General features: G+C 35.7%; 1 protein-coding gene across 2 annotated transcripts in view; it reads left to right on the top strand.

Moving 5' to 3' along the window:
- The window catches only part of LOC124619554 (mitogen-activated protein kinase 15-like), a 192,257-nt gene that overhangs the window by 47,271 nt on the left and 128,135 nt on the right, over nt 1-16,851 (top strand). For both annotated transcript variants that reach the window (XM_047146032.1, XM_047146033.1), the window contains one exon: nt 12,609-12,739. In XM_047146032.1, coding sequence (XP_047001988.1) covers nt 12,609-12,739 — 131 coding nt within the window. The remainder of the gene's footprint in view (nt 1-12,608; nt 12,740-16,851) is intronic.

Raw genomic sequence — 16,851 nt, 5'->3', positions numbered from 1 at the left:
TGACTTATTTTGCACGCTTTCATTCTCTGGTATCATATGGAATTATGTTTGGAGCTGTGTAATTAAATAAAATAGTGTTTATTCAGCAGAAGTGGAGGAGGAGGAGATTAGTGTTTAACGTCCCGTCGACAACGAGGTCATTAGAGACGGAGCGCAAGCTCGGGTGAGGGAAGGATGGGGAAGGAAATCGGCCGTGCCCTTTCAAAGGAACCATCCCGGCATTTGCCTGAAGCGATTTAGGGAAATCACGGAAAACCTAAATCAGGATGGCCGGAGACGGGATTGAACCGTCGTCCTCCCGAATGCGAGTCCAGTGTGCGAACCACTGCGCCACCTCGCTCGGTCAGCAGAAGTGGTCATGAAAATATTGTGTGAAGTAGGTAACAGTACGTGTCTACGATTCGTAGTGAAGGCATGTACCCCAGTGCAAATGTATGCAACAAGCTCCCACCTAATCTAAAGCAAAACATAGGAAAGCCAAACCAGCTCAAAAGTTCATTAGCCACTATTTCTTTACATTATCTGTTTAGCTGCATGGCAAGTAACAGTGTTGTAAAACTGTGTGGTAAATACTAACGTACTGCAAACAAACTCATTAGATGCAAGGGAAACTAATATGGCCTGAAGGGGATGAAAAATCATACACTCCAGCTGGAAAAGAAAAATATAAGCACCATACAAAAAAAGACGATACTAAAGAATTTGCCCCAGAATACAGCTCACAACAAATAAACCAACAAAAGAAAAATTACATAAAAGTACTTCATCAAAATATTCAATACTGTGGTAACAAAAAATTAGAAGCAGAAGTACTCCTGTGTGAAGTAAGACCAGACATATTATGCATAAGTGAACATGAACTAACTGAAAGTAAAATACATAATGTGGCAATAAAGGACTACAAACTAGCTAGTTACTTCTGCAGATCTAAATATAAGTTTGGTGGCGTTTGTATACATATTAAAACAGGTACTCTATCAAAGAATGTAAACAGTGAAGCTGCTACATTTCCCATAGCTAGAGAAAAAGACTTTGAAGTTACTGGTATAGTGGCAGAGGATTTTAGAGTGTTTTGTGTGTACAGGTCACCATGTGGCAATATTAGCATCTTTCTAAAAAAAGTTGCTAGCTTATTGAGAATGAATATGAAGAGAAATCTTATTATATGTGGAGACTTCAACATTGACATGGGAAAAGACACAAAAATAAGACAGGATTTTGAAGAATTGTTAATACAGCATAACATGAAAGTGACAATAACTGCACCAACAAGAGTGACTTCACAAAGTGAGACAATTATTGACAACATAATTACGAATATGTGTAACTATGAGTCACATGTAGTTCAGACAGAAATATCTGATCATCATGGACAACTGATCAGCTTTTGCAGAAGTAATGACACAGTATCAGAACCAAAACAAACAACCAAAGAAATTAGGATCATCAGTGAACAAAATATCAACATCTTTAGAACAATGTTAAGTAAGGAAACCTGGAATGAAACCCTACAGGCCCAGAGTGTAAACAAAAAATATGATGCATTTATTTCAACAATTAAGTACCATTTTAATGTAGCATTTCCCAAAGTAAAGAGACAAGAAAGGCATCAAGATCAAACACAGTGGATTACAAGTGAAATACTAGAACAGCGAAGGAAGCTTCAGGATGTGAGACGGATGGGCGAAGCTGAAAACTATAAAATGTTAAAAAAGAAGTATAGAAAAACAATAAGAGAAGCGAAAGCAAGAGCAATTGACACCACTATAGCGAACTCAAAAAACAAGGCAAAGGCACCTTGGAATGCAATCAATGCTGAAAGAAAGGAAAAAGATGGGTCAAACAAAGAAGAGGGTATTAGGTCAATTAAAGTAGACAACACAGTGGTCACAGATGGTATGGAAATAGCAAACATACTGAATAATAACTATATCAGTGTAGTAGAAAACCTAAAATTGGAAAGAAATAGTCAAAAACAGAAGGGTATTAAGGTACCAAAAAGATCATGCAGTACTATGTTCTTAAGACCAGTCACGGAAGATGAATTGCGGAAAACTATACAGAAACTGAAGTCCAAGAAATCAGCTGGTGATGATGAAATTTCAAATCATTAAAGCTGGTATGTGAGGAGATAATAACACCACTGCTGAACATAGCAAACTGTTCTTTCAGAGATGCAATTTTTCCAGAAAAACTGAAGATAACGAAGGTAGTGGCAGTGTACAAGAAAGGGTGTAAGGATGATCCCAACAACTACAGACCAGTTTCACTGATATCAGGTTTCTCAAAAATCCTAGAAATGCTTATGTATACCAGATTAGTTAACTATTTGGACAAACATAACATTCTCATGACCTCACAACATGGTTTCAGAAAGGGTAAATCTACAGAATCAGCAATTGTCAGTCTAACAGAATACATTCTACAGTCCTTAGATGAGAAAAAGGTTGTCTCTGCAATGTTTCTGGATCTTTCAAAGGCATTTGACACCATTGACCATGAAATGCTGATACAAAAATTAAGCAACTATGGCATTCGGGGGCAACCAGGTGAATGGATAAAATCATACTTGTACAACCGCAAGCCGTATGTATCATTAGGAAACTCGTACCAATCAGAAACCAAATCCATCAAATATGGAGTGCCGCAGGGTTCGGTAATGGGGCCACTGTTATTTAATGTATTTGTTAATGATATAGGTGTTGAGGACATGACAATACTAAATAGTGACCAAAATATGGAACATCTTGAGAGAAGAGCATACATATCTGCAAATGTCACAGCTCAGTGGCTGTTGGAAAATGAACTGGTTATAAATCTAAAAAAAGACTATGTATGCAGTGTTTAAAAACAAGGAAAAGGCTGTAGACATGGATTTAGAGGTTGACGGAACAAGGCTGGAAGAAGTAGAATCTGCTAGATTCTTAGGTATTCTTGTGGATAATGAACTGAAATGGAAAAAACATATTAATAATGTCTGTAAGAAACTGAGCTCTGTCATATTCTTAATGATGCAGCTATCACAGTATTCAGACAAGAACCTTCTGTGTACAGTGTATCATGGACTTTTCGAACCATACTTACAGTATGGAGTGACGGGGTGGGGAAACTCAAACAAACAAGAGACAAAACGAGTGTTCACATTACAAAAAAAAGCAATTAGGACCATTTTAAGAAGAAAGACCTCTGAAACATGCAGAAACTGCTTCAAGAATTTAGGTATCTTAACTTTTTCATTGTTGTATATATACAAAACAATAATGTACATCACAAAAGGTAGTGAGGACTGGATTACAAATGCTAGTGTACACCCACAATACAAGAAAGAAGAATGAAGTACGGAGCATACCCCACCGATTGGCAATGCTAGAAAAAGGACCCCAGTACTCTGGTATCAGACTACTAAGAAGTCTGCCCAAAACCCTGCAAGATAGTGTACTTCACAATGAATTTACAAAGAAACTTAAAGACTATCTCATTGAAAAAGAGTTTTACAGTGTTGCAGAATACTTATGCCATTAAATTTGTATATATTGTTACTCATTATCAGTGATGTAAAAATGTAAGCTAAAGGGGTAGAAAAATAATTGATAAAGAATTTTAATACTTTGACATGTCCTATATTACACGTAAATTTACTGTACACAATGTAATCTTACAGGATCAAATAAAATTCAATTCAATTCAATTCAAAGTATTTAAAGATGTAAGATTTTCTTTGAAAATAGCAATATAATCAAGTAAATATTAAGATACTGATAGGAGATAAACAACAGTCACTTACTGTAATGTTTTGAGGAGGCAGCAGTTTTTTTTTTGAAATAACAGCTTTGTTTCTAATTTACATGATGAAAACTAGCTGAATGGCATTAAGCAGTATAGTGAGATTATTGTTAATACAGTATATTGTGAATTGTGGTTTATTAGTCTAATAACATACATAATTAAAATGATTTGATTCAGGTACAGGAGACACGTCAAAAGTTTGGTAAAATTTGCCATAAACATAGAAAGCTGATGTTTACATACAGCATCATAATAATAACACAATTTTGTTTTATATACATGATAGGCAGACATAATAATAATAATAACAATAATAAAAATAGTATCTAAAAATCTAATACTTAAGTACCCTAGCTCAAATTATCATGTCATCCTCCAAAAATTCTTCTATTGAGTAGTAGCATTTTTTCCCCAGAATCTGATGTAGCATTATTTTAAGGATCTCTGGCTTAACATTGCCCATTAATTTGTTATATATTGTCATCCTCATATACTGTGGAGCCCGCTCGTATAATTTAAATTTGTGTGTGGGAAGCATAAATTATTTTAATTTCTTGTGTTGTATGTGTGGTTAAAATGATTTTCCTCAAATAATTTTTGCCTGCTTTGTAGGAAGATGATAATTTCATAAATGTATATGGAGGGTACAGTTAGGATTTGCAATTGTCGAAATAATGGGCGACAAGATTCTGTTTTCTGTGTGGTACACATGTATTTGATAATTTTTTTTCTGAAGTTTGAGTATACGAGATACTCCACTTGAACTTCCTCAGAAAATTATTCCATACCTAATGACAGATTCAAAATAATTATTGTATGCTATTTTTTGTGTTCTCATGTAGGTAGAATTTGCAAGTATCTGCACTGAAAATGCAAAACCGCTTAGTTTATTTGATAAGGGATCAATATGTGTGTTCCAGTTCAAGTTCTTGTCCACATTTAGTCCTAGGAATTTGATAGTGTCAACTTCTTCCATAAGTTGATTATTGCGTTGTATTTTAAGCTCTCCACATTTTGAGTGTTTGGTTTGGAAATGTTCCATATGGGTTTTTGCAATGCTCAGTTTCAACCCATTTAACTGGAAAAAGTTTTTTAGGGTATCCAGTGTGCTCACAGTGAAGCTTGGAATTTTTTCTACATCACCGTCTTCAATTAAAACAGAAGTATCACCTGCAAACAGAACTGATGGGGAATCGATATTTGTGGATAAGTCATTTATATAGAATAGGAACAAGATTGGCCCCAAAATGGAGCCTTGAGGCACACCTTGTGATACAGTACTCCACTTCAAAAAATAATTCACCACTTTTGAAGTGATAGTTACCCTATGTTTTCTGTTCTGCAGGTACAATGTAAGCCATTTGAGAGTATTGCCGTTAATCCCATATTTATCTTATTTGTAGATAAACAAAGCATGGTTTACAGAGTCGAAAGCTTTAGAAAGATCACAGAAAATACCAGCAACTCTACTCCTCTGGTCCAATGCTTTGCATATCTTTTCAATAAAGTTATTTACTGCATTCAGGGTGTTTTTTCTTGGTTAGAATCCAAATTGATTATTTATGATAATATTTTTTTACAATAAAATTTTGTATCTGGTTTGCAGCTACTTTCTCAGACACTTTGGACAAGATTGGAAAAATAGAAATAGGACGATAGTTTCCCATGACTTCCCTCAACCCTTTCTTGAACAGAGGTCTGACTTCAGCACATTTCAACACATCAGAAAAGCATCCCTGTTCAAAAGATTCATTAATTATTTTAGTTAGTGGAGGTGCTATTATGTGATACATAGTTGGTACCCCATCCCACCCAGCTGATTTTTTATTTTTTTGATGATAATATAATATTTTCCACATGCTTTATTGAGACTTTTTAAAAATCTGTGAGATACTCACCTCCTTGCTGAAGTCCAAAGGGGGTTTACTATACTCTGATACTCTACTATGTCAACATCTGACTTCGCCATATTCATGAAGAATTCATTTAAACGCTCTGATATTTGAATTGGTTTTACAATAAGGCTACCATTTACTTTAATCCTAGATATTTCATTTCTATTAATACTAACAAATGGCTCTGAGCACTATGGAACTTAACTTCTGACTGAGGTCATCAGTCCCCTATTAATTCTAACACCTAACTCAGATTTGACAACAGGCCACTCTGCCTTTGTTTTACTTTTATGTTGTGAAATGAACTTATTGTTTGTCATTTATTTGGCTGCTTTCACAACTTTCTCGAAGGTAGCTTTATAATGTCTAACATTTTCAGTAAAATTCCTGTTTTTATTATATTTCAGTTCATTACGTAGTTACCTCTTCGTAGCACTAGAAATTTTTATACCTGGAGTTATCCATTTAACTTTACTAGTAATTTTACACATTACACATTAAGTTTCTCAAATTTTCTTTTCTTTGGTAATGTATACCTCGACTCATTCCTCATCTGTGAAGGTTCTCCTTCTTGATGGATTCCAGAGCAGAGGAATGAATGAATGAATGAATGAATGAATGTGTGAGTGAGTGAGTGACTGAATGAATGTATTGAAAAATCATCATCTCCAGGCATGTTTTGCCTTTCTTCATATCCCTCCTTGCTGCATATATCTCTGATGTTATTACTTCGGAATGTCATTATTTTCATTGTTAACCAGCTGTATTTTTATTCATTTTTTGTTATTACTATTAATATTGTTGTTGTTGTTATCATATGTTGAACTATACAAACATTTAAAGAAATGTTGCAGTGCTGGTACAGTCTTGTCTCTGTTGTGTGTTACTGTGGTATCTGTTATCTGAACTGAGGAAATATGGTGTTGTAAGTTTACTTACTTGGTTACAGATTGATGTTGCTTGGCAGCATATACAGAATTGAAGCCTCATAATCTCAAATGCCTTTTGTAAGTAGTGATGCAATTCAATGACAAATGCAACACAGTCAAGTCAAAATTTTCATGATTCAGTGTTTATTCAAATTAGGTAACTGCGGAAAACTTCACAAGCCAAGAGAACTAAAAAAGCATTTTATTGAATGACTGGTTTTGATAAAGTTATGCTGTCATCATTGGCTCTTATGCTTTAAAAACCAGTTTATTGGATGACTGGTTTCAGCAGATATATGCTGTTATCATTGCTCTTATGCTTTAGAATTTTTGTAAGCATAAGATCCAGTGCTGATAGTATAGCTCTTTTAAAACTGGTCATCCAATAAAATGCTTCTTTTAGCGCTCTTGGCTTGTGAAATTTTCTTCAGTTACCATAAATTGCAGACCATCTCCAGAGTGACCATGTCAGGTATATATATTCAAATTAGATATTCTTGTTTGGAGTGTGACCAGTGTCTATCAATTTAAGGTTCTTTAAGTATTACTCCACTAATAAACTTAGCATGAACTGTTGTGCTAATTTTCATCCGAAACAATGTCACTGAGTAAAAAAGTAAAGCGAACTTACTTCGTAATGTTGGAAAAAACACCACCACTTGATGGTAGAATGTCTATAAAGTCCCTTCGTGTTGTCATTACACAGTTCACTTGTGCGTAACACTGGTTTACAGCCCATAAATTTCATTTTGAACAGAATACTTATAATAGTTCATTTACAGAAGTTCAGTATTTATTGACAGTGAGCCTAATTGTCTTTCAAGTCATAATCCATTGAAACAGTACAACACATTATCATCATCATCTGCACAAACATGTCCTATTGTTCATTATCTAAAAGTTAATAAAACTCTAGCCATATACAGTGTGAAATAAAAATTGCTGTACACAGTGAGTCACTGATTTATATTAATGCAAGCACCGTGAACCTATTCATATGATTATACTTGTAAGTGCAGTTTCATCAATCTTTTAGATTGATGATAATGGTATGCAGACTTTTTATATAAGTGTGAACTAAATATAGGACTGGTACACAAACACATCATGCATAGACTTTATCATGTCAAATGCTAGCCGTGGACTTTTTAACATGTCAACGTTCATTGACACATTACTTCTGTGCTCCCAGGGCATGGACTTTGATCTGTGATACACTATACTACACAGCTGTGTACATTTGATTACAGAATGCAGACTTGTTATGAATAGGTCTTATTCTTCAAGTGTTTTGTGGGTGCAGATGGAAGATTTCTGGGAGGGGAAAGGAGAGGGGTACTTACAGACTGTAGGGATTGGGAGAGGGAGAGAAGTCTTTGATAAGTCCAGTATGGTTAAATTTGGGTGTTGAGGTGAAAGTGAAACTTCTATGGGATTGAGGTTTTTGATGGAAAGATTAACAACTATGTTTTCTATTTGTTAGTTTTCTGGATTTTGTGTAATGCTGGAAGGTAGTTCTGGATGACATGGCAAACTGGAACAAATGGGAAAGGTCAGCTAGGCATGGCATGGTTGCTATGAGGAGTTGATGAAGGGGTTTGCTGTGGGCAGGGTGTGTGTTGATGAGTAGTGGTGCTCTAAGACAGGATATAAACAGTGTGAGCAGTACCTGGAGGCTGCATCAGGAATGCTGTTCCAGGTGTTGGAGGGAAAGGGTTTAATTTTGGAGATGTGGTGTACATAATTAGGATTGTATAGTAACAGTATCTTGTGGAGAGAGCAGAGGTGTTTCTGGGATGCCTGTGCCAAGTAGATGTGTTTCTGCAGTGACGGGTTTGTGAGGGAAAGGGACTGGTTGAATCTGAAAAGTTAAAGGTCATTGTGAAGGAAGGGGGACATGTGCAAGAAATTGATAAACAAGACTATTGTGTGGTTGTAAAGGGAAGTGGATAACAGAGCATGAGTTTGGTGTGAAAAGAGCAGAAGGAGGTGTGCTGAAGATAATAGGGTTTCTGTTAAAACCAGCTGTAAGAAAGAAAATGATGTGGTATGCTGTATTGTGTAAACTGTGTGGTTTTGGTTTTTTTCCTTACAGTAAATTTCAAGTGCAATATTAGAGCACTTAAACCATTAGCAAAATAATGTCTCCACTATATATTGTTTCTCATTGTATATAATTTTAAATAAAAGTTGTGTACACAACAATATGCTCTTTTGGTTTCTTCCTCAGGCAGTTTTAACAGAAAAATCTGTGTATTAGGAAAGTTGAATTTATGGTTAATCAGCTTATGAACAAAATAGTACTCTGCAATCTGAAATCCCTGAACATTCATGGATAGTCATTGAAGTTATTATTCTCAGAAATCCAGCAGCTGGAGAGGTCTCTGTCATACACTGTATACCAGTATCCCTACTGATTTACCCAATAAATTTAAGCGAATCAAGGTTTAGTTTGCAGTAGCAATAAAAAATGCTTAATGTTGGACATTCAAAAATGTTAGAACTGACTTATGGTCAGGGTATTTTTCACATGGCCAACTGGATGTTAGCCCCTCATCAGCTGGTAATTCAGAAAACCAGTTCATACTCCTACCACACTATAAAAATGTATATTGTTAAGTTTTGTTATTACATTGTATAAAAAAAATTAATAAAGCTTAAAAACAAGAAAAACCAAAAACAAAGAAGTCTTTTTCATTGATATTCTATATAATTTAGAATGTTTTGGAGTTCCATACCCTCAAAGTGGGTGAAGTCACAATGGGGAGGTGAGTTTGGTGTCACAATTCCCAGTGATACCTCAGATTAGGACATTTATCCAATTCCCATACATATTTAGCAATTGCAAGGCATTGCCAGGTTCACTAGTTGAATGTAATATCAACATGTGCACTTTATGTACACTTTCCATTCACTCTGTTGTTTATGGAACTGCTTGTTATAAAGTAAAATAATTGTCAATGCAAAGTTATAACATAAACAGATTTGATTTGCAAAATGTGATAGGGACAGAAGGAATAGTGAAGTACAAAGTTGAAGTTTCAAACTGGTTTGAAGCCGTAAGTGATATGGAAGAAAGCCTTGAAATGACCAGTGATGAATACTGGAACATTGTAAAAGAAGTCATCCTCACAGCTGCAAATAATAAGCTGCAGAGAGCTAAGAAAGGCAGGAAGAAATGGTTCAATGAAGAGTGTGAAGAAACTGAAGACAAGGTTATGAAACTACGGAAAAAATGGTCGCAAACAAATAAGAATCCTGAAGCTCATTGGCAGGCTCAAATGCAGGCGGACGAAATTAACCGGAAGGAAAAGAAACAATTCCTAAAACAATAGGTTGAATCTATTCATGTATATCATCAAAGTAACAACATCTGGAAAGTGTATGGTACAATCAACAAAATTAGAAAAGATTTTGATTATAAAACCAAGGTGACAAAGGATTTAAGTGGAAATATGTTTATTGAACCCAGAAAAAAATTAGTGACAAGCAAGGAGTATTTTGACAACCTACTGAATTGTTCTGATCCAGAAGCACCAATTACTAGTTCCAGCAACAGTCCCAACTGTGAGGAAATTCCAAAACCCACACATGAGGAGGTGGTAGAGTGTATCAAATGCCTAAAAATGGCAAAGCAACTGGCAGTGACAGCACCCCAGCTGAGATACTAAACTATGGAGGAGAAGCATTGCGCAAACATTTATTTCATCTTGTACAGATAATCTGGAAAATGGAGAACATGAGGAATATCATTAGTCAATACAGGTTATAAGATCTTATGTTGTTTATTGCTATGCTGCTTAAAACCATATGCAGAAAATACGATATAATTGGGGATTATCTAAATGGTTTCCACAAAAACAGATCCACCACTGACAACATATTTGCAATCAAATCAATAAATGAAAAAGTTTGGAAATACAAACAAAAAATACATTATCTGTTCATCAATTTCATGAAGCTTGTGACTCCATCTGTAGACAAAGCTTGTGGAAAGTAATGACTGAATTTGGTTTCCCAATTAAATTGCTAAATCTCTGTAAAGTATGCATGGATGAAAATACAAGCAGGGTTTTACTAAATGGATTAAAGTCTGACCAGTTTAAAAATAAAACTGGGTTAAGACAAGGAGATGCTTTGTCCCCCCTTCTCTTCAATATAACTTTAGAAAGAGTTGTGAGGAAACTTAAACTGGTACCTGCTGGGATAGAAAGCAAAATGAACATGTTAGCATATGCAGGTGACATAGTGTTCATTGGAAATAGCGAAATAGAGATTAAGCAATTATTTGTGGAGCTTGCAACAGAAGCATCAAGACTTGGCCTGAAAGTAAATGACGAGAAAACGAAATACATGATAGTTCTAAGAAGTAGAGATCAATGGGATAATCAATCACATATAATAGTTGGTGAACACAAATTCGAATGTGTTGAACAGTTCAAATTTCTGGGTTCAGTGATAGATGAACAAAATCAGAGACAGGTAGAAATAAAAGCAAGACAAAACTGCTAACTGACCCTATTATGCAATACAAAATCTCTTGGGGTACAAACTGTTGACTAGGAAAACTAAAATAAAGTTATATAATACAATCATCAGACCAGTTCTAATCTGTGCGGCAGAAACATGGAGCCTAAGAAAAACAGAACACCACCATTTACAAGTGTTTGAGAATAAAGTTTATAAAAAAAATCTTTGGTCCATATTATGTCAATGAATCACAATGCCGGAAGAGAAGACACAAAATAGAAATCCATGAGCTATCATAATAACCAATGATAGTAAACATAATAAATGGTAGAAGATTGCAGTGGGCTGGACATCTGATGAGAATGAAAGAATATCAAATTGTGTTAAGAATATTCAGGGAGAAGCCATATGGCAAAAGACCAAGGGGGAGACAAGATTGGCAATAAATAACTGGCAAGAGGCAGCAAAAGACAGGAGCATCTGGAGGAATCGTGTGAGATTGGCACAGGAGCTTTGAGTCCCTTAGAGGCCTACTACTACTACTACTACTATTACCATACCAAAATTGAGTTCCATGTACAAAACTGGTTAATAGGTATTTTAGTAAACTTTAATATCGTAGTAATCATTTGGTTTTTGCTTATGGTTGCTATTGTCATTTTCAACTTTGTGCTAAAACTTCACAATAATTGGGATGTGGTAGTGTATGAAATCAGTTAATGAAGAGGAATGTGATACAGCAACCTGACAACAGCACATTAGCTCCTTGTAGGTACCCAGCCTGCAATATGTCACTGTACTCTGTGAGAGAATGAATTTCCTTCCCTGATGTGGCACTGTTGAACTGTTAGGTACTCTGTATCATGTCTAAGTATGCAGTGATTATTGCTATGCCTCAAGATTTGACACTTCCTTGACAAGAAACTGACATGATAAGGGCATACAAAAACTGCTATGGTTTTACCAACAGACCTGCACACGGATGCAATTTTCATTTCATACCTTGTGAGAATTTCAGGGACCTTTACTTATTCTGAATGTCTCTGCTTCCCACACTACACTCTGCATAGTGTAAAAAAAGTGAACAACTCATACTTGTTACAAGGTCTAAGGTTAAACTAAAATCCTAATGTTTTTGTTATTAAAAAGTCAGTCAGTGGCTTTAGAGACCTTTGTACTTGTTAACCTGTTACTATATGATAAAACATACTGCAGGTAATTTGCTGTCAGAAAAAAAACCTGTTTCAGTAGCTGAATCTTGTATCCCCAATGTCACATAATGGAATTCACAGCATTTGCTAATGAAATGATATCCTTTTTCTTCTCCCCTCTCTTATTAAGTAATTGTTGTTTGTGGATGATATATTTTCCTGATGTTGTGCACTAAGAAAATATTATGATGGTAGAAGAATATGTAAATAGGATTAAATATAAACCTCATGAGGAAAACAAGCATAGCAATAAATAGCCTATATTGCCCTCTCCTAAATGGGTGGTATCTACATCTTGTTTACATATTAAATTTCAGATACAGATTTGCACAATGTTATCAAAAGAGGAAATATACTCAAAGATGTTCACAAGAGATACATCATGTACCAGCTGCTAAAAGCCACAAAGTACATCCATTCTGGCAATGTCATTCACAGAGATCAGAAGGTATGTAGAAGCTTTCCATAGTGGTAATAACGGCATGTTTCAAAATTAACTTAATATCATACGAAGTAATGTAGAAGTGTACTTATTTACATAACAAAGATAGGTGAAAAATTTCAAGATCTTACCTGAGACTTCTGAGAATTTGAGTGTGCTCTCCAAAGCAGTAGCTGTAATAAATTTATGCTTCTCAATACCTTTTGTTGGCTGTATACCAGATGGCACTTATGTGTGTTGTGAACATTTACTTAGAGAAAGCTTTTGACAATGTTGACTGGAATACTCTCTTTCAAATTCTGAAGGTGGCAGGGGTAAAATACAGGGAGCGAAAGGCTATTTATAATTTGTACAGAAACCAGATGGCAGTTATAAGAGTCGAGGGACATGAAAGGGAAACAGTGGTTGGAAAGGGAATGAGACAGGGTTGTAGCCTCTCCTCGATGTTATTCGATCTGTATATTGAGCAAGCAGTGAAGGAAACAAAAGAAAAATTCGGAGTAGGTATTAAAATCCATGGAGAAGAAATAAAAATTTTGAGGTTCGCCGATGACATTGTAATTCTGTCAGAGACAGCAAAGGACTCTGAAGAGCAGTTGAATGGAATGGATAGTGTCTTGAAGGGAGAATATAAGATGAACATCAACAAAAGCAAAATGAGGATAATGGAATGTAGTCGAATTAAGTCAGGTGATGCTGAGGGAATTAGATTAGGAAATGAGTCACTTAAAGTAGTAAGGGAGTTTTGCTGTTTTGGGAGCAAAATAACTGATGCTGGTCAAAGTAGAGAGGATATAAAATGTAGACTGGCAATGGCAAGGAAAGCGTTTCTGAAGAAGAGAAATTTGTTAACATCGAGTATAGATTTAAGTGTCAGGAAGTCGTTTCTGAAAGTATTTGTATGGAGTGTAGCCATGTATGGAAGTGAAACATGGGCGATAAATAGTTTGGACAAGAAGAGAATAGATGCTTTCAAAATGTGGTGCTACAGAAGAATGCTGAAGATTAGGTGGGTAGATCATATAACTAATGAGGAGGTACTGAATAGGATTGGGGAGAAGAGAAGTTAGTGTCACAACTTGACTAGAAGAAGGGATCAGTTGGTAGGACATGTTCTAAGGCATCAAGGGATCACCAATTTAATATTGGAGGGCAGTGTGGAGGGTAAAAATTGTAGAGGGAGACCAAGAGATGAATACACCAAGCAGATTCAGAAGGATGTAGGTTACAGTAGGTACTGTGAGATGAAGAAGCTTGCACAGGATAGAGTAGCATGGAGAGCTGCATCAAACCAGTTTCAGGACTGAAGACCACAACAACAACAACAACAACATTTTGGCAACAAGTGACAAGAAGTCAGGCAGGCGTGAACTGAAACTGTATTGTATCATAGGCAGTTGCTAATTATACATAAACTTTTGCACCGTATTTGCTTGTTTTCAGTAACATAGCAAGGTCCCTGATGTTCATTGCATTTCAATTTTTTGTTTTATTTTTTTCTGAGTTAATTGGAACAAATAAATGATTTTCTCACATTTGAGCCACTCTTGAAATCAAAGGAAACCTTATTTCCTGATGAGATGTGGGTCAATCTTAACAAAAGTGAATTCAATTCATTTAGTTTTACTCAAAGAAAGTGTACAAGACCATAGCTTAAAGATTTGGTTTTCTTTTGAGTGCTGTATGGTAACTCATGCAGCCAGTCATTTTACAGTGCTTCGAGTTTAATCAAATGCAGGTTTCCCATGACTTATTCCAAAAAGTCCCACCAAAGTCTTTGGGGAGATAGCACAGATTGGTGAAAGTCTTGAAATATTTTTATTGAGCTGTATGTCACTTTTTGCTTCAGTCAATCAACAAGTTTTGTCAGAAAGACGTGATATGAAACTGTATTGTGGCTTAGAGTGTTGCTAATTTTACAGAAACTTAAGCACTGTATTTGCTCATTTTCAGTAACATAGACAACAATACAATGTGGAGTAGCTGGACTGTTTTCCCAGTGAAAACCTTGGACTTCATCCTAGACAAAATGAATCTATTCTGTGCACAGTCTTGAGATGCTTCGTTTAGTGTTTTTTTTAAATGTGTGGCTGGTCATGAAGAGTTTTTTAATGCAATCTGACTGACAAACTGATCTGCTGTCCGTTGCTTAGTTTCATGTTTTGGTGAGATGTGTAAACAAACATGGGGTGGGCTTCTGAGGAACCAACAGTGCCACAAAATTTTGACTTGACTTCACAGAATTTAGAAAAGCCAATGTCCTGAGTGTTCTCATTTCCATACATAATGAACATCCCTTTCAGACTGCTTATCAAACATTTTTTTGTTTCTAAACTAATATTCCCTAAATTTGACAGAAACAGTGTTTCATGTGAGGGCAAAGCAACCTCTACTCATTATCATGAAAGAATCAAATAATTTCTTTACTCCATCTGAAAGAATTTTCCTCTGCTTTTCCCCTAGTGCTGATACTCCTCCTTTTCTCTTTTTAGCTTTATATCTGTTTTAACAATTCTGCAAGAGACAGAAAATTCTGCCAATATTTAATGGTTCTCACAAATGTAAGTGTTCAATTTTTCTTTAAAGTGTGACAACAGCTCAGTTTAATTGGGACAGTCTGTGCATTCTATTTTGTGTGAAACTGCTGCCTGCTGTACCTTATTAGGGTTGAAGCCACTGCAACATGCCACTTGACTGATTTTAATCTTTGTACCTGATTAACTTTGCATCTGATGAAGTCTTTTAACATCACATTTATTGATCTTCTGAATGTTAAAAGGAGAAGCTCCAAGGTAGCTCAGACTGCTGTTATATTTTTCATCTGCACCTACACATCTTAATCAGAGGATACTGTAACAGAAATCAGTCTGTTGGAGATGTGGAACATAGCCTCATGAAAGGACATCCCATCCCATGATTTGCCTTACTAGAACACTGTATTAAAAGAGGTGGTACGAATTTGGTTGTGCACTACTAACGTGTAACAGAAACAGTGGTTCTAATCTTAGTGGTGCCTGGAACTGGGCAGCAGAATGGAGTATTCACAAAGAATCAACATTATAAACTTGATTTCAAAGGGAAGTAATGGTACTGTGGGCACTCTCTGTTCTACTTCAGTCCCATAAGTCTGCCCTGGGGAGGTAAGCGGAGAGTCACTCACTTTCACACAATTTGTGCACAAAAATCTCACTACTGGGAGATGTCACTCAACCAATGGTAAGTCTAACCAAAATACTTCAGAAGAGATGCACATTGATCCCAGCAGTCAGTCAGCTCATGAAGAAGGAGATAGTGAACATCTCTGCAAGAGCAAGCAAAGGGAATATCCAGGCTGCAGTAACATACTACTAATGAAAATGAAGCAGAGTGGCTATTCTGGAAAGCCTGGAATTCCTTGGGAATTACATTTTGCCTGGAAAAATCAGGGAATTTCAGGAATCTCATAAAATTTCTGGAAATTCTGTGTTTTTAACCTAGCATTGAAGTTTAATTTTATTGAATGGAATAAATCACAAATTTTAAAACACTTAATATTTCAAAGTGTGTTAATTATTTGAATGTTATTCAATGTAAATTATTGATGTTTAAAAACTGCAGTTAGTATGGCTCAGCTGAGAGGAAAGAAAAGCCATTAGTGTGATGGTATATCCCCCCTGCTCACCATTAATTTATTAGGAACTTATTAACATGATCTTCATCCTCACATCTGGAATTCTCAGGGAGGTTTTCATTCTTTTCTTTCTTTCTTTTTTTCCAAGCTTGAGTAGACACCATGTGAAGTGGAGGTGGGTGAACCAAAGACAGTGTGTGAGGCTTTCGTAGAACAACATAGTAAGTCATGCTGGGACAAAATGAAAGATTGGACACCAGCAACAAATTCAGCTAAAATGAGTAGTTCATTTTTCCTGAGGAGTGTTACAGAATTTGATGTCCTAAAACGTACAGAAATGATTTAATAAAACTATTAACCCATTTAATAAAAAGTTCAGGTGGCCAAAGGACTTTTCCTGGAATTTTTGACCAAATGTAATTTTTCTTCTGTAAATCACAATCATCTCCTTGTACAGTTTTCCACCACTGGCAGGATCTGCTTGGAATGTAAAGATCTCCACCTTCTT

Source organism: Schistocerca americana, chromosome 6 (genome assembly GCF_021461395.2).
Source record: "Schistocerca americana isolate TAMUIC-IGC-003095 chromosome 6, iqSchAmer2.1, whole genome shotgun sequence".
In the NCBI taxonomy this organism is placed as follows: domain Eukaryota; kingdom Metazoa; phylum Arthropoda; class Insecta; order Orthoptera; family Acrididae; genus Schistocerca; species Schistocerca americana.
Note: the sequence above shows the minus strand (reverse complement) of the source record. Positions and strands in the feature narration are given on the sequence as shown.